Source organism: Rousettus aegyptiacus, unplaced genomic scaffold (assembly GCF_014176215.1).
Source record: "Rousettus aegyptiacus isolate mRouAeg1 unplaced genomic scaffold, mRouAeg1.p scaffold_m13_p_9, whole genome shotgun sequence".
NCBI classification, from domain to species: Eukaryota; Metazoa; Chordata; class Mammalia; order Chiroptera; family Pteropodidae; genus Rousettus; species Rousettus aegyptiacus.
The window spans coordinates 10,295,464-10,318,410 of NW_023416312.1; the positions used below are offsets into that span (position 1 = coordinate 10,295,464).

A 22,947-nucleotide genomic window follows, 5' to 3' on the forward strand; every position below is an offset into this window, starting at 1 on the left:
AGGAAAAGGGAATGAGTAGATATGTGAGATCTTTCCTAGCCCAAAACTATTGCATTTTTCCTAAAAGCCTGTCATGGTACCTCCAATTTGTCCTTTGGAAACCAAATTAAATTGTCTGCTAACCCCTAGGGAAGTGCTAGTCCTGACAGGACTCTTGGAAAGGAGGAGGGGCTCGGATGGGGAAAGGACAGACCCTTACGGAAGGTCAGTTAGGTGACCCACATCAAATTGTCAGTACTGAAGCATTTTTTTTTACCTATACAAATGTCAATTTCATATGGTTTAACCCAATACTAAATGCCAGACCAGATACCTTATCACACTGGATCCTCGTGATGACCCCATGATGACAGGTTTATCCCCATTTTACAGATAATTAAACTGAATTAAAGTCCTAAAATCATTGTATTAGTTTAGGTTTCCCCAAAAGTTGACCCAGAGTCAAGGGCTCGTTGTGAGTAGTATGTCTGGAAGACAACCCTAGGAAGCACTGGTAAGAGAATGGTAACATGAGGGAAGTAAATTATAGGGACATTGTCAAGCTAGTTACTCTGTGGGCAAATGGAGCCTAATCCCTCTGGGGAACTCTGGAAAACAGTGAGGAACATATTCCTCAGAGTTATCTCACCTTGGGGACAAGGGACATGGGTATTTATGCACAAACTGATTTTAGTCATCAGTCCAGGCCACATAGGATTGAGATAGTAGGTTAATGCCCCAGTATTTCCACATTTGGCTACAAGATTTAGAGCAGAGAAGCGGCATGGTATATGTTTGCTGGCATGCACTGTAGTCGTGAGGAGATTGGTGCAGGGCCCAACTATGTCTGCTATAGTCCCATAGCAAGAACTAACAGAGGCAAGGTTTGAACTTGTGGCATTCTGACCAAATAACCCATGTCCTTCCCACTAAAGCACAGGATGTTGTCAAGTCCTAGGAAAGGGCAGGTGCTCCAGGAGAATCGGGCATCGATTCCAAGGTTCTATCTAGACAGCTATAAGACACTAACCAGATGAGAAACTATTCCATGCTTCCCTACCCTATAACTATAGTTGTGTAGCCCTTTAGTTTACAAAATGTATGCACATCCATTTCCTCATTTGGCCCTTATCATGCCCCTGAAACAGACTAAAATCCATTCACTCACAAGATTATGATATTCATGTTTACTCCATAACTATCAAGTATATGTTCCAGAAACTATTCTATGTAATGGAGATATAGTAGGCCAGACACAGACACCAGCATGATAAAACTCATATTCTAGTGGGGCAGCAAAATAAAGAAACAAAGAGACATATAATGTATGTATAATTGATGCCATGAAAAAACATAAAACAAGCAAAGATGGTGGTGATGCCGAAGGCTGCTATTTTCTTAATTGCGGGTAGGGTCCGGGAAGATGATTACATTTGAGCAGGGAAGTGAAGGAAGTGAGGATATCAGGAGGAAAGACATTCCAGGCAGAATCAAGAGAAAGAAGGGCAGTGTGATTAGGGCACAGTGAGACAAGGGTCCAGAGAGGTCAGCAAGGGCAATGCACCGTCTTGGTGGCTACAGTCAATCTTTAGGTTTTGGCTCTCAGCGCAATGGGGAACCACTGGAAGATTTAGAGCAGGAAGCAGCATGGTATATGTTTTCAAAGGTTCATTTCTATTTATCTCTAACTTGTGGTTAGCAAGACCCAGAACTGATACTCAAATTGAAGTCTTCTGACTCCTGATACAGTCAGTGTTCCTCCCACTCAGTTATTCTCCAGACCCGGAAATCCTTGATAGCATTTTTTATTCTGTTCCTTGCATAATTTTTTATGGTTTTGTGACCAAATCTTAAAATAGCTGTTACCTGTTCCCCAGGCATTTGGCACCTTGGGACCCCTCTTTGCCTCTTGGCCTCTAATATTCTCCCATTTCAGAGAGCATCCTGTCTTCATTATCCAGCAAAACTCATTGAGCAAGCTTGACCATGACAATCAAGTATGGACAGCAGGATAAAAAAGTAACCACTCGAATCAGAAAGTTAAATTTTACATATTTCCAAGGGTCTTCAAGATATCAAGGAATTTTTTTGTATTCAAGACCAAGAGAAAGTTTCTCAAGACTATGGGAAAAAAGAGAGTATTGGGCTGTTGTTCATTGCACGCTTTCTCATCTAGACCAATGTGGAATCAGGCAAAAGTTCCTATGAGATATTGTAGTTGCCTTTTCCTTCATCATTACTATGTCTTGTTTCTAAAATTTCAGATTTATTTGCTTCAAATCCAAAGCTGCTTTTTCAGCCAAGGCTGCAAAGACAAACAGCCTATTTGGGGAATTACAATGTGGCTCTCTGGGCTGCTTTTTAGTGTCAGCAGCCACAAAAAGAGTGTTACCCCCTGGTAAAGCAAGGAGAAAAAGAAATATTCCACTCTCCCAGACCTGCACTGGCACTACAGAATTGACAGAGGTAACCATTTGTCTTTTGTCACTGCAACAGGTCAACATGACAATAGGCACACATGTAGAGAGGAAGCGTGTAGATAGTCACTTGTTTGGCTATATCCACAGCTTAAATTTGGTGTCCTCTGAACATGTAATATTTCAAAGCCAGAATATTTCTGTTCACTTATTAAGGGATGACTAACTTGCTTTTGGCTGCACTACAAATGAATCACGGTAACAATCCCCAACTTGCAACTTCTGGTGTTCTGATGTAATGCATTTCTATTAAAAGAAGAGGAAAGAGAGTGGGTGAGAGTGAGATCATGCAAAGACAGAACATAACACCAAGGGAGCTAGCGTAATTGATGAACTTCAGAGACCAGATCCATTTACTTCAAAGTGTTTTCTTGTATCCTGGGTGAGGCTACCCTGCCAGTCAGTTTCTACGCATTTACAATTGTATAATATAGACCCAGGTCAAGACCTGGAATTTGGAGGGATTCGATGAAGAAAATATTTCATTTGGGGTGTAAAAACCAGACATTCCTTGAAAGCATTTTTAAGCAATTTTGATTTAGTGTAGCTTTGAAGGTAAAAATTGGGGCACATGATAGAGGTTAGAAAGGCAAACTAACAACCTCCCTTTTTAAATTGTTTTAATAATGCAGCTTATTTGGGAGTGACAGAAGGAGGGGTAGGAAGGTGAGACAAGGAAGGGAAGGCAGCCTATAAAGGCAGTATCATCAGACTGACTTCCCCTGGGGAACTGAGGAACCCCCACTTCTACTGAATCTGTCCTCACAGGTGAGGTTGTGGGGGGACATCTTGAGGTGCTAATTACCCTGCCTGGCAGAGTGGTCTTCCTGCCTTCCTTCTCCCCTTTTCAACAAGAAACAAAAAGAGCTGAAAGGTATTGGAAAAGATCCTCTGAATGCACAGGTATTTTTCCCATGTTAATCACCACTCAGAAGCAGATACTTCCTTCCTCCCAGATCCCTTCTGTACTCTCCTCTACAAGGTGCCCCTGCTGTCCTCTGAGAAGATCTGAGTGTGCCAAGGAAAGGCAGAGAGGAAATTAGACTCTGGCCCGTCGTGACCAGCAGCCCACACTGGCTTTGTCCCAGGCTCTGGCAGAAGGGGATTATAAGAGCCAGTGCCTCCCCAGAACGGGAAATCACTCAAAAGAGAATCTTTTTTTCCCCAGTAAACCTATTTTCTCTACCCTATGGTTTTCTTTCTGAGTTTTATCTACTATGAGATCTGTCACTGACCTAAAAAAAAAAGAACTTTAGTATGTTGTAAAAGCATATTTCAAGCAGCAACAATAAATTTCAAAGTGATACTTATGAAGTTAACTTTCTAACACCTAGAATCTGATTGCATAGTTGGTGGGCGTCACTCAGCTTACAGTTATGTCATGTTAGAATCAAAAGGATCTGTCCATAAGATTAGTTAGACCAACTCCTGTTTTTCCTGAAAAATCTGAGACCTAAAGAAGTAGAGTGACATTCCAAGAACCTCCGACACTCCTACCTGAGCAGGAGAAGCCAGACTTGAAGCTAAAACTTCTTATTACTGGATTCCATTGTCCCCACGGCCTCTTTTCTTGATAAGCCTGTCTTTGAAAAGTTTTATTTGACAACTACAGAGGCTAGATAGAGAATAAGAAAACCGAATAAACTCAAAACCCATCCCCTTCATCACCTATTAACATTACCATGTAATATTGATATCTAAAGATGAGGTTTGGTGGTTTGGATTATTTCTGGTCTCTCTTAATGGACCCCAGGCCCCAAATGTGGCCATCCCACAGCTCAGTCATATCCACAGCCAATTATTTGAACCAGGTGGGCTGACGATTACTCCTCCCCAAGTCTTCTTCATCCTCCCTAAAGTTCTCAAGTTGGGCTGGTCAAGGGCTAAGCATCTCATGGGGGAGTAAAGCGTAATTTAGAATCCTGCATTTGCCCTTTCCTTATTAGGTCATCTTGGGTGACTTGTTGATATTATCTAGGCCTCAACTGCTCCAGCTACAAAATAGGAATAATGATATAACCATTTCCACAGAGTCTCATATTGAGTAAATTTTTAAAACTACAGAAAGTACTTAGCAGACTAGTTACTATTACTATCATTCTTAACCTAAAGGGTGATAACGGTAAAGAAGCTAACAAGTTAAACAGTATGTTAAGAGCCTTAGAATGAATCTCAATGTAACATGTAAGTTCTGGCCTCTTTGGCAGCCAACATAATACTAATAAAAATACTATGATCGGGATTGACATTAGATAAGGTTTTACTAGTATCGAGCACTTAGAGTTGTCTGCTGTGAGGCCTTTCCAATTATTTCAGACATTGTATCTCTTATGTGATGTTCCATATGTGAGTGTGAGCACCCTCAACTCAAGGAAATTATCTTATTATTAACAACACAGTAGATTTGATGATTATTTATTGAATATGTGTTGAGTGAATAACCCAAAATCTATACAGTTATAGAAACATGGACTATATGTTGATTTACATGGCAGAGTGAGACTATATTATGGGTTAGGACTATTACTTTGGGTCATTTTCTTTTATGAGAAGAGGATCTCTTACCTAGCCCAAGAATAAGCTTATGTGGATTGAAGGTGTCCATTTTGTGGACTGAGGTATCTTGGTCACCATTTCACTATCATAGTTCAATGTTTTCCTGTCCTTCATTCTCCCTTCTACCTTCAAGAGCAAAGAGTAATTTAAAGGCAAAGATGAAGTCACTGTAAGCAACATCATTTTTACCTTCCTCTTCCTTTCCAGTGCAGAAATTAAAAGTAAGTATAAAGGGAAAAAAATCATAATTGATCTCTGGCTTCCTTTCCCCTGTGAACATATCTAAGAACACCTACTAATGTCTCTACCATCCTGAGTGGGGCTCCTTTAAGAAAGTAAATCAGGGTATTCTAAATCCCTTGCAGGTATATGTCTAGGTAGCATGTGCAGTGTGTCTGCCCATGGCTATGTGGACAGGCAAGAATAAATTGTGTTTGTACTTGATGTGTAGTAATAAGAACTAAAGATCAGAACTGAGTCATTTCAGAACTCACAGAAGGGAATCTCAATTCTCCTTTCCCATGCCTCTTGTTATCCTCTCACCTCTTATCCCACAGTAAATCCCACAGACTCCCACTGCAGGTGGGCGGCCTCAGCCAATACTCTCTCTCTGGATGCTTTGTCACTCAGCATCTCCATGCCACTCAGAAGCAAAAGTGACACATGTTCTACCCACCTCTCCATCGGAAATTCAAAGCAGCCTCATCTCAGAGCAACTTTGGTACTAAGAGTTAAGAAACCTTCCGTCTCAAACGTCAGCAAGGTTCTCATTTTCCAAGTCTCCCTCCAATGATCTGGTAGTACAGGGGTTAACATAGTGTCTGCTTTCTTTGGTCAGTAGTCCCAGGAGTCATAGCAGTAGATCTGCAGAATTGGCAGATCACTAGATAGCAGAGCTTGGTCATCTTAGAGAATGGATGGACAATATCCCCTTGTTATAATTGGGTTCAGCCTTGTGGCTTAACACCATCTTATTTGGCAAGCTTTTTCTCTTGACATATTTAGTAATCACTCTAAAGGAGATTTATTAGACTATTCATGAGAGCAAACAATGCACTAAATATTACACATATGCATGCTTTCAATACCACTCCTTTTCTAAATCTTTCTCCAAAGTCTTTCTTTTAACTCTTTAGCAAAACTCTTTGTCTTTAAATGCCTCTTAGTTCTTCTGTCCTCCAAAATAACCTTTTATATTTTGGAATTTTTTTGTAGTTAGAAGTTCTTTTAATCAAAATTCACTGGGCCATGCTCAGAGAATAGATGAAAAAACACTCTCACAGTTTAAAACACTTAAGATATTTTGCTCATCATTAATCTCAAAGCATCAAAACAAAAAATTTAGCATATGGTTATAGTTTTGTGAAAATAGTCTCTTGGGAATCTCTAGGAGGGGTGTGTGTGTGTGTGTGTGTGTGTGTGTGTGTGTGTGTGAGAGAGAGAGAGAGAGAGAGAGAGAGAGAGAGAGAGAGAGAGAGAATGAATGAATGAGAATGAAAATGAAAATCAAGGACAGAAGTCAAAATATTTCAGCCAAACATAATACAATGTATTGTTTCTTGAACCTGAGGGTTGGTGCCCATGAGGAGATAGGAGGGAGGGCCAGTGAGAACTAGGATCAACAATTTATGCTAATTAAAGGACCTTGATAGCTGGTGCCCCTCAGACATTTTCGAAAGGCATAATCAATATCCCACCCATCCTGGCACATGCACAGTAAACTATCTTAGCAAACAATCCATCTAGAGCAAATTTAAGAGAAAATATATCTGGGTCATGGAGATTCTCAGAAGGTTATGAGTTATAATAGCATAGCCACAGTATGGCAACTCAGGATATTAAGCTTTATTTCCTTTACCTATGAAATGTTCTTCATTCATCAGATATGCAATATGGCTCTCTCTACTCTTGGGAGACCCCACTCAGTGCTAGGCACTGTCCTAGATGCACTCATTTACTTAACACTCAACTACATGTCTACCATCTGCCTCATTTTAAAGACTGGCCACAATTCACAGAGAGAAGACCTTATTTTCTCACCTTAGACTGTAAATTACACATATTCTTACATATCTGAACTTGAGCACTCGTGATTTTTTAGGGGTGGGGCAGTGAAAGCATAAATTCAGGAATTAGTTGCTAGCAAGAACTTTCATTCAGCTGCTAGTATTGCCAACCTAGAGGTATATGGTCAGGAGCCAGGAGCACAGGTCCTGGTGCCATACTGCCTGGTATAGCCCAGCTCTCTCTTACTATGTGTGTAACCTTGGGCAAGTGACTTGGCTTCTCTGTGTCTCAGCTTCCTTGTCTGTAAAATGAGGCTAGTACTTGTACTTCATAGTTTTTCTGTAATGATTAAATAAATTGATCTGTATAAAAGGCCTAGAACTGTGCTTAGCGCATTGTAGGAGCTGTTAAATGAGTGCTCACATTCTCATGTGCACTTCAATCACAGGCATAGACATAGGCATGGCAAATTTGACTGAAGGTGAGGTATATAGAGTAAGTCCCATTGTGCTCCCTTAGAATGATCCCTATGTATCCCAGCCAGGCTCTTGCAGTTATAGCTCCCTTCCCATAAAAGCAGACAAGGAAAGTCAGAAAGTACAAGGGCCCTCAAGGTGAACATCTTGTCTTTTATGGCACAGAGTGATTGAATTGGATGGGGAAATCATTTAGCTGCCCTACAAATCAGCAGCAAGAGATGGGTCAGCTGAGGACCTCTGCACTTAGAACTGCACCTTAGTTCACTTTTTACATTACATTTTCAAGAGGGAAACTGAACGATGGACCTCTCTATAAGATTCTCAGACATTTATAGACCAATTGAGTCTCAAATAAAGAACACAACTTGTAGAAATAATGCTGGTACTTTAACTCAGCACTTCTCAAACTTTAAGCTATATCAGAATCTTCTAGAGGGCTTGTGAAAACATTACCAGGTCCCACCCCAGAGAGTCTGATTAACCGGGTCTGAAGTGGGGCTTGAGAATTCTCATTTCTGACATTTCCCAGGTTGAGCTGATGCTGCTGGTCCAGGGACCACACCTCGAGGACCACTAGTCAAATGTATGTTACTATTTGTGATGTAAGGTTATAACATTTAATTTGAACTCTTTAGATTAGAGATGGCATGAGTGATTCCCTACCCCTCAAATAGATATTTGAATCCACAGAGCTAATGTCACTTATTAATGTCTTATTTTTGGTAATAAACACTGACTTTCATTTTTTTCCCCGTAGTTGCATGCAGCTGTGACCAGGATCCAGGTTCCAAGGCCTGGTTTCAATTACACATTTGCTCACATATGTATCCTGAATAATGATAAGACTTGCATTGTGGACGACATAGTGCATGTTCTGGAGGAGCTAAAGAATGCTCGGGCCACCAACCGGACCAATTTTGCTATCACATACCCGATCACTCACTTAAAGGATGGGAGGGCAGTGTACAATGGGCATCAGCTTGGAGGTGTCACCGTGCACAGCAAGGACCGCGTGAAATCTGCAGAGGCCGTCCAGCTCACCTACTACCTACAGTCAATCAACAGTCTCAATGACATGGTGGCCGAGAGGTGGGAATCCAGCTTCTGCGACACTGTCCGACTTTTCCAGAAATCCAACAGTAAAGTCAAAATGTACCCTTATACATCCTCGTCACTGAGGGAAGATTTCCAGAAGACCAGCCGTGTATCGGAACGTTACCTGGTCACCAGCCTGATCCTGGTGGTCACTATGGCCATCCTCTGCTGCTCTATGCAGGACTGCGTCCGCAGCAAGCCCTGGCTAGGCCTGCTCGGGTTGGTGACCATAAGCCTGGCCACTCTCACTGCGGCTGGGATCATCAATCTTACTGGTGGGAAGTACAATTCCACCTTCCTGGGAGTCCCTTTCGTCATGCTAGGTAATTACCGCCCTTCATTTTTCTGTTTCCTCCTGTTAGTGGTGGTAACTGGGTTCCTAAGAGGCAAGGAAGGAGTAGCCATCTAACAACTTTGTTTCATTTATTAAGTATCTTCTTTTTGCCCAAAGGTCATGGGACCAATACTGTAAAGTACTGGTGATCAATAAGTAGCAACCATATCTGGTAAACATGCCAGAAGTCCAAAGTCCTGGGTTCCAACCCTGGTTCTCCATTAAGTAGCCATGTGGTGTTTAGCAGATAAACTTCTCTATATCCCAGTATCTTAGGTTGGGCATCCCCAGATGCAAACCCTGACACAAGGATTGAGATACAAGTAACTTATTTGGAGGTAAGCCCAGGAAACCCCAGTGTGGGGTTGAGGTCATAAGACAGGGAAGAAAGATAGCTCAGGGCATATTAATGGGCAGGTTACTGCTATGGGCACCTGTGGCTCAATCCCACTGGTGACCTTTGAGAGACCATGGTGAACACTCCTCAGAGAGGTCCTCCTTCAAGAGTGAGGAAGCTTGAAGCCAGACTGTGTACCTGGAAGTCCTGTGTATGATTCAGTGAGGGCTCTCCCCAGGGTCATTAAATACCCCGGCACTTACTAGGGAGGACTGAGCACATTCCTGCAGCTGGAGAAATCCCTCAGGTCACCATTCTGGTTGCAAGAAACCTTCCGTGAGCTCCATAATGGTGAATAGGAGAGCACATGGGTTGGGCGCTGACAGCATCTGCTACCCTCAATCTCCCCACCCTATGGATAGAGTGGATGTGAACATCACATGAAAGGACATAATAAATGTACAAGATCTTTGAAAGCAACAAGTGAGACGTAAATAGGAAGTTAACTTTTTTCTTGTACTTGCTATGAACTCAGGAGAATGTTTCAAAATGATGGTGTGAGAGTCCTGCCATATTCTCTCTCGGGGGCTACAGGAATTTCCTGATAGAGATCATGCTAAAAACAAAGCCACTGCAGTCACAGTATAACTTCAGTTACTCTGCCTATTGGTATTGAAGACGGCATGCCCAGCAAACCTGATGGCAGGGTTCTTACAGGCCAAGGATTCAAATGATTAGCTTTCCCCCTTTTCTGTGGCAACTTCTCATTAATTCCTTTACAAAATTAAAATGTCATTTGGACTCAGATACATAACAAATGAAGTGGCACTTTTCGTTGACTGAGAAATAACTATTGTTGAGTTCATTAGTATGCTTTATGCCCACCCTATTTTGGGGGAGTAGGAAAAAAAAAGAATTTACTTGGGACATCTCAGCTGCATTATGGTTAAATGATAACCAGGGCTGGCAAGGCTAACGGGCCACAGAATTGCATGCTGCCTTTGGTACTCTGTGGCCTGCAGGAATTTAGACCTAAGCAATAAACATATACTAATAGCTTTTGTGTAAAAGTGGGGCACTCACTGTGCAGAGACTGAGCAAGCTCTGAATTTACCAGGTCAGTTTACTCATCACTGCAGAATGCAACAGAAAGAGACTGCTGCATTTTCTCCTGACTTCAATCTGTTAAGAAGGCAATATAACTTGCCTCTTTAAAATAACCCCAAGACTAGTGGGTAGATTGTGGAATACAAGGCGGTTCCTTGAAGAGTGAGTAAGGACTGGGTATTAGTACCTTCCTCAGAGGCTTGAGTCAAGATTTAAATTAAGATGTTTTTTTTTCATGATTAGTCACGGGCTTGGGTTTTTTTTTTTTTTTTTAGCTTTTCATCTTAAAAATACAGTGTTTTTTGTTGGGATTGTTTTTTTTTTTTGGAGGCGGTGCAAGATAAACAGAAATAAAAAGGCGTGGGGAACTAAAGGGAGACAGTAAGGTTCTTAAGGTGAGGAAAAAAGAATGTCACAGCTAGAAAAAGGACTATTGTTCTCAGTTTAATGACGCTGTAGGTAGTAATCAGTGAACTCAAAGTACAATACAATATTTGAAACTCCCTAAAAACTAACTGCACTAAGTAAAATAAATTATATTTAGAGCTTTTTAATATTAATTTTTAAATAATACAAAATCGAAATATTCAAAATTTCTTAAAATTAATTTCACTAAAAATCAGTTTCACTGAGTAAAATAAAATGAAATATTCATAACATCTCTAAATTCATTTTATTAAGTAAAATAAATTATAATATTTAAAATTTCTTACAACTTATTTTTATACTTTTTAGAGAAGTTTTAAATATTATAAGCAAAAGTCAACACAAAAAAAATACACCAGATAGTACTGGTGCAGGGGATGATGTAAGAGATGTGAAGATGCTATTAACAGGAGAGCGTGTTTAAAAAAAACAAATCCTGAAATAGTAGTGCCAAAACTCTGTAGAGACTGAGTATCACAGAACTTTACGTCAGAGTTCAATTCAGAAAAATCTGGCATTTGTGATGAAAGAGACCATGAGCTGCAGGTACCCAATACTCCCTTGTTTGCAATTTGTGAGGAATGTTATAGGCATTGATTTGATGGCAGTTTTCCCTGCTGACAGCCAGTATGCAACATTTCTGTACATTTTCAGTCCAAAGAGATTTCAAATTATTTAGTCACAATAAGAAAGGAAGCTACGCATTTTAGTAGCTAAGGCCCATTTGCAATAAATACTTCGCACCATGTAATGGCTGCTTAATATGCTCATAAAGCCAACAGTGCCTGGATTTAGGTTGGTTGTTACCCTTCTATATTTCTCAGATAAACTCTTCGTTCTCAGAGTTTGATTGTAAAATAAAATGTAAGCAAGAGCACAATTGTAAATGTTGCATTCAGGGCCAATGTTTAATTCTGGTTTTTTGATGACCAGTCTTATGATGCTAATAAATATTTCAAATGACCAAGAAGAATTACAGTGCTAAGGGTTTTGCACTGTGAGTCAATAAACTGTTTGTCCAGTTTTTAAATATACCTGTAACACAAAATGGCTATGCCTAAACGAATCAGATTTAATCAAAATTTCTTGGTTTTCTATGTTCTATGAATACAATATCAAAAAAAAAATTTTTAAATATATTGTCTCATTTAGAAGGAAAAGTACCTTAGAAAAAGTCTCTAATACAGACATTCCTTAGCTGGCAATCGGTCTATAATGTGATAAACATTACAGATTTTAAATTCAACAAACTAAACATTCTCAGTATGTTGCCGGTCACATAAGGCCAGTTCCAGCCAAATGCCAAAATGGCAGTATATTTAGAATGGAAAATTTTAAAACCACGTGTGTCAAATAGTATTACCCTGACAAAATTCCAGGATAGAAAAGAATTTGGATAAACTCTGAGACTTCGCCATAATGAGATGTGACTGTGTGTTTCTAGCCAAGATGATACGTGACATCTCTGGCAATAAGAATATATCCTACACAGATGAATCATTTTGGCAATGATGTAAGCACAGATACATCATGATTTAGAATGTTTTTAATCAGTGTCCTGCATATTAGACCATCTCATTTCTGCCAAAACCCCTGTCCATATGAGTCAGATCAGTTTATTTAGAGCTGAAATTTTTAAAGGTCTACAGTATTATAAATGCTCATTGACATTTTTTAGTTAGTATAACTCGGAAGAGCTTATTTCATCCATACCCATTATGCATAAAGTAATATCCTTTATTTCAAAACTATGTTGACATCAGGTATTCAGATATTTGAATTGCCATTTGTAAACATATGGCAGTCATCATTTTAATCTGCTATGAAATTTCCTTTAAAGGATGAGGATTTACACCATTGTACTACAGTTGGGTATGATTTGAGAAATTGGCATAGGTTTTGTATGTGCAAACTCTCTTTATAGGCTTATATTTCCACAGCTTTGCTGATCAGACATAAATAAGGAAAGGAATGGAATGTTGGAGAATATAGAAGGGAACAGAAGGAAGGTTTTCCTTCCTTCTTCATCTGGAAGGTTTGTTGCTTCATATATATTCTGACCAGCTAAAAGGGGAGAATTGAAGTTGTGGTGATAGTTTGGATATGACTTTATATGTGGTAATCTAATTTATAAAGGTTGTTTTACATTTATCAAGATTGAAGAGAAAAAAAATATTCTTTTAAAGAAATATTCTTCAAGCCCTTTCAAATGTTTGGGATTTTGAGAAGGTCAAATGCCAGATCCAGAATGCTCTCTTTCTTCAGAATTATCCAGCCAGGCCACTAATATTCAAGGATAGGAAAGGAAGAAAGGATGTGATTAAGTGCTAGAAGGAAAATAATAGCAGGGATGGTTGGCTTCTTTCAGGTATATATGTTCTGAGATTATCTGTATTTAGCAGAAACCAGAAGATCAGGTTCAGTTCTCCAAGAATTTGAAACCACCTGGAATGTGATGCAGTATATGGAGCTCTCAGGCATATAAAGGGGTAAAAGCTCTTGCACAAGAAATGTAGTTCTAATTGAGAAATTGGAACTCAGTTATTTTTGCTCTAAACTTAAGCAAACCTGAAAGTATCTGGTGTATTTCTAAAGTCATGAGAAATATGGGGGAAAAAATTATCCAGATAATAATAAAGTTCAAACCATTAGAAATTCCCAATATTCAACCAGTTTTGACCTACAAAATCGGTACCAATATCTGATCGTTTTAAACTACAAAAGCAGTAATTTCTTATGGTTCAACCTAATACATCATTGTAGAAGTCCACTGTTTGCAACAATATGACAATCTACATGATGGAGTAGAAGTATATTCGAATGTTGTGAAAATATTCTGCTTAGTTATAAATCATTAATAGGTTCAATATATTCTAGAAAAAAAACTGGTTTATAGGCATTGTGCTGTTCTCATTTTTGTTTACATCTGATTTCAAATAAGAGAATAATTCCATTCAATATTTTCAGAGGTTTTTTTTCCTGAAAATCTTATTTGTAATGGTCTATGATCATTGTGGGATTAATTTACCAGTAGATTGTGTAATCTAGTTTTGTGGATAGTTCTTAGCCTTTTATTCTTATGTTCCACCAATCATATTACAGTAAGGAGTGGGTGAGGAAAAATAGGTTTGGAGAGATGGAACAAAGCATGTTTTATTGTTTTATTCTTAACCATAAAGAAAACAAGAACAAGACTGGAGTCGCAGGTCCAGGAAGGCAGAGCTCAGTTAGGAAGAGGAATGCAAGAGTGCGTCCTCTTTGACCCAGGTCTCCTAGATATACTCAGGGTGCTCCAGTTACCTAGTTTAGGGAATGAAGGAGTGGCAGATTCCACAAAGGTCAGGGAACAAGAGGCAAAATCAAGACACTGAGCTGGTAAAATTAAACCAGGAGAAACACCTAGTTTGGTGTTATATTTGGAGTGTGTCTCAGAAAGTCACTGCTGGGGCTGGGCAGTCTTGACCAGATGGGTCTGCTGGAGTTCACAAGTTGATTCATAGCCAATGTCAAAGAAACCTGGCATTTCACCTAGGCTACTGCACCAGCCCAGAACCAGAATATGGACGGAACCCAAGAGAGGGATTCTAGCACCTTCTCTACATAGATTTGTGTAGCAGCGCTAGCATTTCTTTTCCTCACCAGTAAAATAAATTTCACATCAGCCTGCTATTCATCATGTTGGAGTGTGTGTGTGTATGTGTAAGTAAGCTGGGTGCATAATATATATATCACATTAGCTATATTATATATCATATGCAATATGATATATTATACAATAAGGTCATGCTGTAATGTTATATGCATTTTATGTGTTTATAACGTAGTATATATTGTTTGCGTGTTTGAATATAAATACTATTTATATATTATATAGTATATATTCACACATTTTATATGTAAATATACAAAATAGTTTTGAATAGGATATGCCTATATACATATATTTATATATTACATATATCTTCTATATGCAAAGGTATTACACAATGACCATAGCATATATTATGGGTCACATTTGTACACACCAATTTTATATAATGCATACACACACACAGTATCTAAAATACCTTATCTTTAAATAAGGAAGAACTAAGACAAATTTATTTCTTGAACTCTTATTTGTAGTTCTCTAGCGAAAAAAAAATATTTCTCAGATTAAAACCCAGTGTTATGATTAGAATTACCAGAATGAGACAAGTCTCTGGTAGAAAGAATAAGATGTGTATATTCACCCTGATATGAACATCCATCTTAACTTAAGCAGAGTACACCTTTACTCTCACTCTTAACTGTGAGACAAAACAGGCTATGTGATAAACCAAACATTTCGGCATAGAAAGTAAATGTTTATAACTGGTAAAGTGTAAATGTAACCCAATTAATGAACTTCCCCCGAAAATAGATATTACTCAATACAGACATATATACACTTTAGATTTCTTCTAAAAAAAAACCCATAAATTTATATGGATGTCAAAGAAAAGCATTTTATAAATGTGAACTACTTAGTAAAGCTTATCTAAGAATAAAATCTGTTTTAAGCAGATTTTATTCATGCATTCATTATACTCTATGGATTTTCTAAAAGGATGTAGTAATTTTATATCCATATATGAAATTTGGCACTGCCCAGCTTTCATCGTCTCCTGGTATTAAATGGGTTCACATTAAAACTGAAAGATCATCCATCAGCAAGCCATCCCATTTCACCTCCTCATCTTCTCAGCTATCCCTTACTTTGAGGAACTCAGGATGAAGAAATTCTGCTGGTAGGGAAGGATTAAAATGTGAGGAGTACCCAAAGCACCTCTGTGCTGTGGCTGTGTATGCTGGAGAAGGCGGGAGAATCTGAGCCTGAAGAAAAATCTGCCTCACAAAATCCAGATGTACAAAGTAGACCAGTTTGCCTATGATTGTTCATTGACAGAAAAATTAACATATCACCCAGACTGCCTCTGATAATAAAACCATTAAATACATTTAAAATATGATTTACTTTATGAACAACTTTCCAGAAGTATATCTACTGGGTAAACTTAGGTTAACTCTCAACTATTTGTTAGTGGATTCCTATGTTAGTAGATTATAAACAACCCTGAAGGCTTTGGTCAGGCCTCAGGAAAGGGTCTGGATGAGAGAGAGATTTAATCTGTGCATGTTCCTGAGGCTCACGCTAAGTGACTGGAGGATTAGCCAGTTGAAATTTTTCCACCATTAGTGTTATTTCTCATCTGTGCTGCTTTTTCTCTTCATTGGCTTCAAAGCCTGAAAGTTAACTGCACATAAAGATATATAATTCTTGGGAAAAGAAGACAAATTATTAGCTTAAATCCTTTAGTATTTGATTTTACTAGATGACAGTCCCAAAGTCTACTGCTAATAAAATTTAAATTGCACTCTTGGTACAAATTGTGTCTGAACACTGGTGAAGAGCTCTACTGTCCTTATCCCAGGGCCTGGCTAAAAGCCTGCGTTGCCTCAAAGCATTCACTTGTGAATAATTAGAACTTGGACCTGTGTGTGTGTGTTGACACATACTGATAGGCATGTAAATATACAGACATGCAATGAATCAAAATAGAAACAAACATCTTGAATGTGCTTTTAAAAGACAAGTGCACACTTTAAAAGCTTCTTTTTCTTCAGAGTTTTATAGAATCAGTATGTGCTTTTTAACAGTTCCCTTTGGCAACTGTTCAGCCTTAAACACTGTGACGGGAAGAGAGGGAGCGGCCTGGGATACTGGTCAGTTCCTGGCATGTTCACTGTGATAGATTCTTTTACTTACAGGTCTCGAGATGTGGAGCTGCCCCTGCGAGGATAAGCCCTGGTTTCCATTACCACCACAGGGTCTCTGGTCACCAAGGGCTTAATGTTTGGAACTTACTGTTTATTTAGGTAGTTCCCCGCATGAGCACAGCTACCAGGGAGTCATCGTGAACAGGCTTAGACCACTGGAGATGGAAATGGTCCCTTGCCAAAGTGATGCTCTGTGCCAATGACATAGGCTCTTTGGTTAGATTTAATAGGGAAGCTTATAGAGTTCTGACTTCATAGAGAAAACTTACTAATGAATGCAAATCAGACAGCAATACTTTTTATTTTAAAGCACCTTTTAAACATGGGGGAAACAACATCCAAACCTCTGAAAATATCTTCGATCCACATGCAGTATCTGTTTGCCTACATCTGCAAGGTTTGGCCTCAGAGTCCTGCTTGCTAGACCCCAGCCCCAAAGTCAAGAGAGCAATGGATGATGGTGATGCTAAAGAAGGGAAGCAACTGGCAAGAGAGGAAAGTGGAGAGGAACAGAACCTGCTTAAATCTTTCTTCCCTGCCTTTCCTTGATTTCCACTGGCCCACTTTCTGAAGCGGCTATAAAAGACAAGGCTGGCTGGAGAAAAAAGTGTGAAAGAGTATGTCCCTGTGAAACCCACCTGCCTATGATTTCCTCTTCACTACTTCCTCATCTCTACTCTCTGTGCCATTCCCTAGACCTAAGGGAAGCTGCTCTGAGGACACGTGTCCCAGAGGGGTTTACACTTAAAAGGACATCTTTGAAAATCAAAATCAAAGGGAATTCAGCTATAAATATGGGCAAAGAAGGCATCCCACAGTATAGGGCATTCCTCATATCCTAAGGCTCTTGGAATATGTCTCCCCTTGAGTCCAGACAAGGAAACAGGGGCTCTACAGTTCAGCTTTCCTTTATGATAATAGACTGACCTCTTCAACATAAATACCCAGCTGTGAATCAGCTACAGGGGCACCTAGGCTCTCTGAGCTGTTAATAATCCCTGGGAGGCACCTGTAGCTATGTTGGCATTTATTCCTCCCTTAACTGAGCCTCCAGAAGGAGGACCAGATATGGTGTAGGCAGTTGTCCCTGAAGTCCAAAGAGTTCTTCAAACACATTAAACAATTCCAATTTGGGGTTTAGGATAGGGGCTTTTGTTATTGAGGTGTGGCTTGAGAAACAACAACCTAGGCCTGTCAAGATTGGGGTGGGGCAGGGTAGCCTTTGGAGGCAAGCAATGATGACTACCAACAAATGCTGAGTGATCAGCAGAACAGATTCTGTCTCAGGGCCTCCTCTCCTAGCCTCTGCGAGTGTCTGCACACACACCCCTGTAACAAGAGGAACAAAGGAAAGGGATGGTTTCCAAAATCTCCTAAGAATAAAATCAGAATTTTCTCTGGAAGTGCCCCCCAAACCAAGAGCATATATGAAAAGTGCCAGGACACAATAAAAATGATCAAATTATAGGACGAGGCATTTGAAATGCAGTAACACAACTCAAGAGACAGGCAAACAGCTTTCCTTGACTTTGATTATTTTCATTCTGGACCCTCAAGCTTTACTCATTTCACCTAATAGCTCTGTTAAATCAAATTCCTTTTCTCAATTAGCTTCTAAGATTATTCAACAGCAAGGTAAGAAATGGATTCTTATTGTATTTTCCAACAAGAGTCAGGGTCAGATAATGTCATTATAAAACACTACACCGATTGAAAAAAAAGGACTGCAAAACATTGCTTTTAAATTCTGTTATATGACTAATTCTAATACTGCTTTATTTTTTACCATATTTAATGATTCAGTACTAAAGCCCTATTTTAAAATTTCTGTTTCTAACAAGTAAATACTGTAAGACATTCTATTTGCCATTTTCAGTGAAACTCTAAATTTTGTTTTGCATATCAGAACTTATTCTACATGGCTCCAGATGCAATGGTCAATATTGTTTCCCCAGGATACAGATGCCTCGGGAATAATAATCCTCCTTTTGCCATCATTGTCAAGGGGTTAGTTACTTTTAACCACAGGTCGGTTGGGCCTTCCTGAAAACACAGCGGAAACAGATTTAATAGTTTTTCCCTCTAGAGACTATATGTTACCTACCTAAAACTCAATTAACAACAGGATGCCAGTCAACAAGGATGCTTTTTATTGCATGTCTGGGGAGTTCAGGTGCCTCCAATTTAATGGGGGGCACAGTGCTAGTAATCAAATTGACAGCCTTGACCTGACCTCTAAAAATGGCTGGAAAACGATGCCCAGTAAATTAAGATAAATGCCAAACCCCTCTGAGGAAACAGGCCTATATAATAACTATAAAATGGGCATTCAGGTTTGAGGCCAAAATTTCACAATAAGGATATAAATACCAGCCTGGACACAAGGGCAGACGTGCGCTCAGTTATTGTATACACAAGATAACAGTGACTCACTTCACTCAGCATTACGCTTGGCTGGAGATTTTAAATTCCTTTTTAAAAACAAGACTATTGTACCACAGGGTAAAGATTTTATTATCCTCAATAATGGGATTGAATAAGGCCAAGGCATAGAGGCAGAAAATTAGATCTGCTCATTCCAGTGCCAAGACAGGGGTTATTGAAACCTACAGTGGGTCACTTTGGTGGGCTTTCCAATGTTGCAGTGGCACTGGAAACCCAGAGAGGTTCATCGGAAAGTATCTGGCTCCAACCAGGAAAGGTGAGAGAAGTCAAAGTAGATCTGGTCTCAGGCAGTAGAATGGAGTCAAAAAATGTACTGTACCTCTGCCATTCCTGTGCTACTGGAATGATAACCCAGGAGTCAAAGGCACTAGTTGAAAGAGGTTACTGACCTGGCTCTCTCCCTCAGAGGCCATTGCCAAATAGTGAATAGAAGCCAGCAGAGTCACCACCTGCTTGATACATCATCTCTGAACAACCAAAATTGGTCAAACAGATCCCTGAAGACAAAATCCAAGCCATAAACCTTCGACCTGAATTTTAATTTTAATCAATTGCAGGGAGAGTTCATATGCATCTTGTTCCTCCTTTCGTTTTTCCTATTCACTCAAACTTGTTCCTCCTTATTCTGCTTCAGTCTGTTTCTCAGATTTATTGCTTCCTGCACTGATACTTAGGGAAGAAAAAAAGAGGCTGTGATTTAGGTTCCTGTCAAGGCTCAAATTAAATACAGTGTGTCTTTCTCCCTAAAGCCCTCCACTTGGCCTGACTTAAATGAGGTGATGAGACGTAACTCAGAACCCTCTACCCACTGCCTTCCTCTGAGCTGACCTCCAGCCAGACTTGTGGGGATGACAAGCAAAATGATGAGTGGCCAGGCATCTTTTCTGGAGTTTTCTACCAACCAAGATACTCTGCAAACTGCACCAACGACTCTAAATTATTGACGTACATAATCCCCAAGAGACATAGGCACACGTCTACTCAGCTTTCTATAGGCAAAAGTCCACCCAGCTTTCTTCAGCCAGAAGAAAGTATGAAGATCTTAGCTCTTCTAGCTGCCCTTTCACTATCCATTAACATTTCTGATTCACCAAAACATGGGCCTCTCTCTCCACAGGAGAAATCACTGTCATTTACCTGTCACCTGTCACCACTAGGGCTAGTTGTATTTCCCTTGACTCAGTAAGTTTCTCCTGACAAAGTTGATTCCTCTCTCTAAAGAGATTAGTCTTTTTAAACTTTCAATCTGGTCTTTTTCTGCCCCCTCAGGTCATGGATTATATGGGACTTTTGAAATGTTATCCTCCTGGAGGAAAACTAGAGAAGACCAACATGTTAAAGAGAGAACTGCAGCAGTCTATGCAGACTCCATGCTCTCCTTTTCTCTCACCACTGCCATGTACCTGGTCACCTTTGGCATAGGGGCCAGCCCTTTCACGAACATTGAGGCAGCCAGGATTTTCTGCTGCAATTCCTGTATTGCGATCTTCTTCAACTACCTCTATGTACTCTCGTTTTACGGTTCCAGCCTGGTATTCACTGGCTACATAGAAAACAATTACCAGCATAGTATCTTCTGTAGAAAAGTCCCAAAGCCTGAGGCATTGCAGGAGAAGCCGGCATGGTACAGGTTTCTCCTGACAGCCAGATTCAGTGAGGACACAACTGACGGTGAGGAAGCGAACACTTACGAGAGTCACCTATTGGTATGTTTCCTCAAACGCTATTACTGTGACTGGATAACCAACACCTATGTCAAGCCTTTTGTAGTTCTCTTTTACCTTATTTATATTTCCTTTGCCTTAATGGGCTATCTACAGGTCAGTGAAGGGTCAGACCTAAGTAACATCGTAGCAACTGCGACACAAACCATTGAGTACACTACTGCCCAGCAAAAGTACTTTAGCAACTACAGTCCGGTGATTGGGTTTTACATATATGAGTCCATAGAATACTGGAACACTAGTGTCCAAGAAGATGTGCTAGAATACACCAAGGGGTTTGTGCGGATATCCTGGTTTGAGAGCTATTTAAATTACCTTCGGAAACTCAATGTGTCCACTGGCTTGCCTAAGAAAAATTTCACAGACATGTTGAGGAATTCCTTTCTGAAAGCCCCCCAATTTTCACATTTTCAAGAAGACATCATATTCTCTAAAAAGTACAATGATGAGGTCGATGTAGTGGCCTCCAGAATGTTTTTGGTGGCCAAGACCATGGAAACTAACAGAGAAGAACTCTATGATCTCCTGGAGACCCTGAGGAGACTTTCTGTCACCTCCAAGGTGAAGTTTATTGTCTTCAACCCATCCTTCGTGTACATGGATCGATATGCCTCCTCTCTGGGAGCCCCCCTGCACAACTCCTGCATCAGTGCTTTGTTCCTGCTCTTCTTCTCGGCATTCCTGGTGGCGGATTCTCTGATTAATGTCTGGCTCACTCTAACGGTTGTGTCCGTGGAGTTTGGAGTTATAGGTTTCATGACATTATGGAAAGTAGAACTAGACTGCATTTCTGTGCTATGCTTAATTTATGGAATTAACTACACAATTGACAATTGTGCTCCACTGTTATCCACATTTGTTCTGGGCAAGGACTTCACAAGAACTAAATGGGTAAAAAATGCCCTGGAAGTGCACGGGGTAGCTATTTTACAGAGTTACCTCTGCTATATTGTTGGTCTGATTCCTCTCGCAGCTGTGCCTTCAAATCTGACCTGTACACTGTTCAGGTGCTTGTTTTTAATAGCATTTGTCACCTTCTTTCACTGCTTTGCCATTTTACCTGTGATACTGACTTTCCTGCCACCCTCTAAGAAAAAAAGGAAAGAAAAGAAAAATCCTGAAAACCGGGAGGAAATTGAGTGTGTAGAAATGGTGGATATTGATAGTACCCGAGTGGTTGACCAAATTACAACAGTGTGATAGTGTCTGCTTGTTACATTTTCACCCTAGGTCTTATTAAGAGCAAAGAGATTATGTTAGTGAAACAAATTTCAAGTTTTTCTTTCTTTTTAAAGGATAAGAAACAGGCATTGCCAAAAAAGTAAAGGACAAGGGGGGGAAATGGGCATTACATATTTTCAGTCTTTAAAACAAAATGTTATCAGAAAGAACACACACACACACACACACACACACGCACGCACACACACACGCACACACCCTAGTTTTCCAGTCTCTTAAACTAAGATCAAATAGAAAAAAGCCTATTAGCAAGCAGAATCCTATTTTATTCACACTGCAGATGTTGCTGGTATTGTGACAAAAACCTACTGATTGAAAGGTCAGCTGCCAAGGCAGAAATAGCTTTAGGCAGTGTTCAAACAATAAGGCTTCCATAACTTCTGCAGAGCAGTAGCTCCAGGCAGGGTCTCATCTAGATTCCCAACACTCCAAGGAGATGCTTGTCAATGTTCTGGCTGGTAAAAGCAAGCGAGAACCTCAGAAGCAGACACATGGTGGAGCAGCCATCACCCATAAACTGAAATCAAGTCACCCCTAAATTGACCTAGGTGAGGCATTTTTGTTGTCTAGAATGAATTTATCATATACCCTCTTCAAAACAGTTTTAACATTTATATGGTTTGGTTAATATACCTTTAAACTAATGAGAGCTTCAGCAATGCAGAGTTGGGCGATTCTATTTTGGAATATCTTGTTGCTTGTCACCAAATGGATCTGCTTTATTAGTTACAGCTCTTGGCAGGAGGCTCTGAGTACTGAAATTCACAGAGCCAAACCCAAATACCTGGCATGATGGAGGAAAAGCAGGTGTCTACTTGAACCCAGAGACAGTGTTTCCATTTTAAAAAAAAATGGCCAACTGGTACAGCTGTTTGTGGTTTGGCCCTACGTACATTTTTTGCATAGATGCCCAGAAACAAAATCTGCCCATGCCTAGCCG

At 39.8% G+C, this 22,947-nt stretch overlaps 1 protein-coding gene across 1 annotated transcript in view; it reads left to right on the top strand.

Moving 5' to 3' along the window:
* PTCHD1 (patched domain containing 1) overlaps window positions 1–22,672 on the top strand; it is a 50,997-nt gene extending 28,325 nt beyond the window's left edge. The window contains exons 2-3 of the mRNA XM_016136116.2: window positions 8,256–8,916; window positions 20,311–22,672. Coding sequence (XP_015991602.1) covers window positions 8,256–8,916; window positions 20,311–21,965 — 2,316 coding nt within the window. The 3' untranslated portion in view covers window positions 21,966–22,672. The remainder of the gene's footprint in view (window positions 1–8,255; window positions 8,917–20,310) is intronic.
* The last annotated feature ends 275 nt before the right edge of the window (window positions 22,673–22,947 follow it).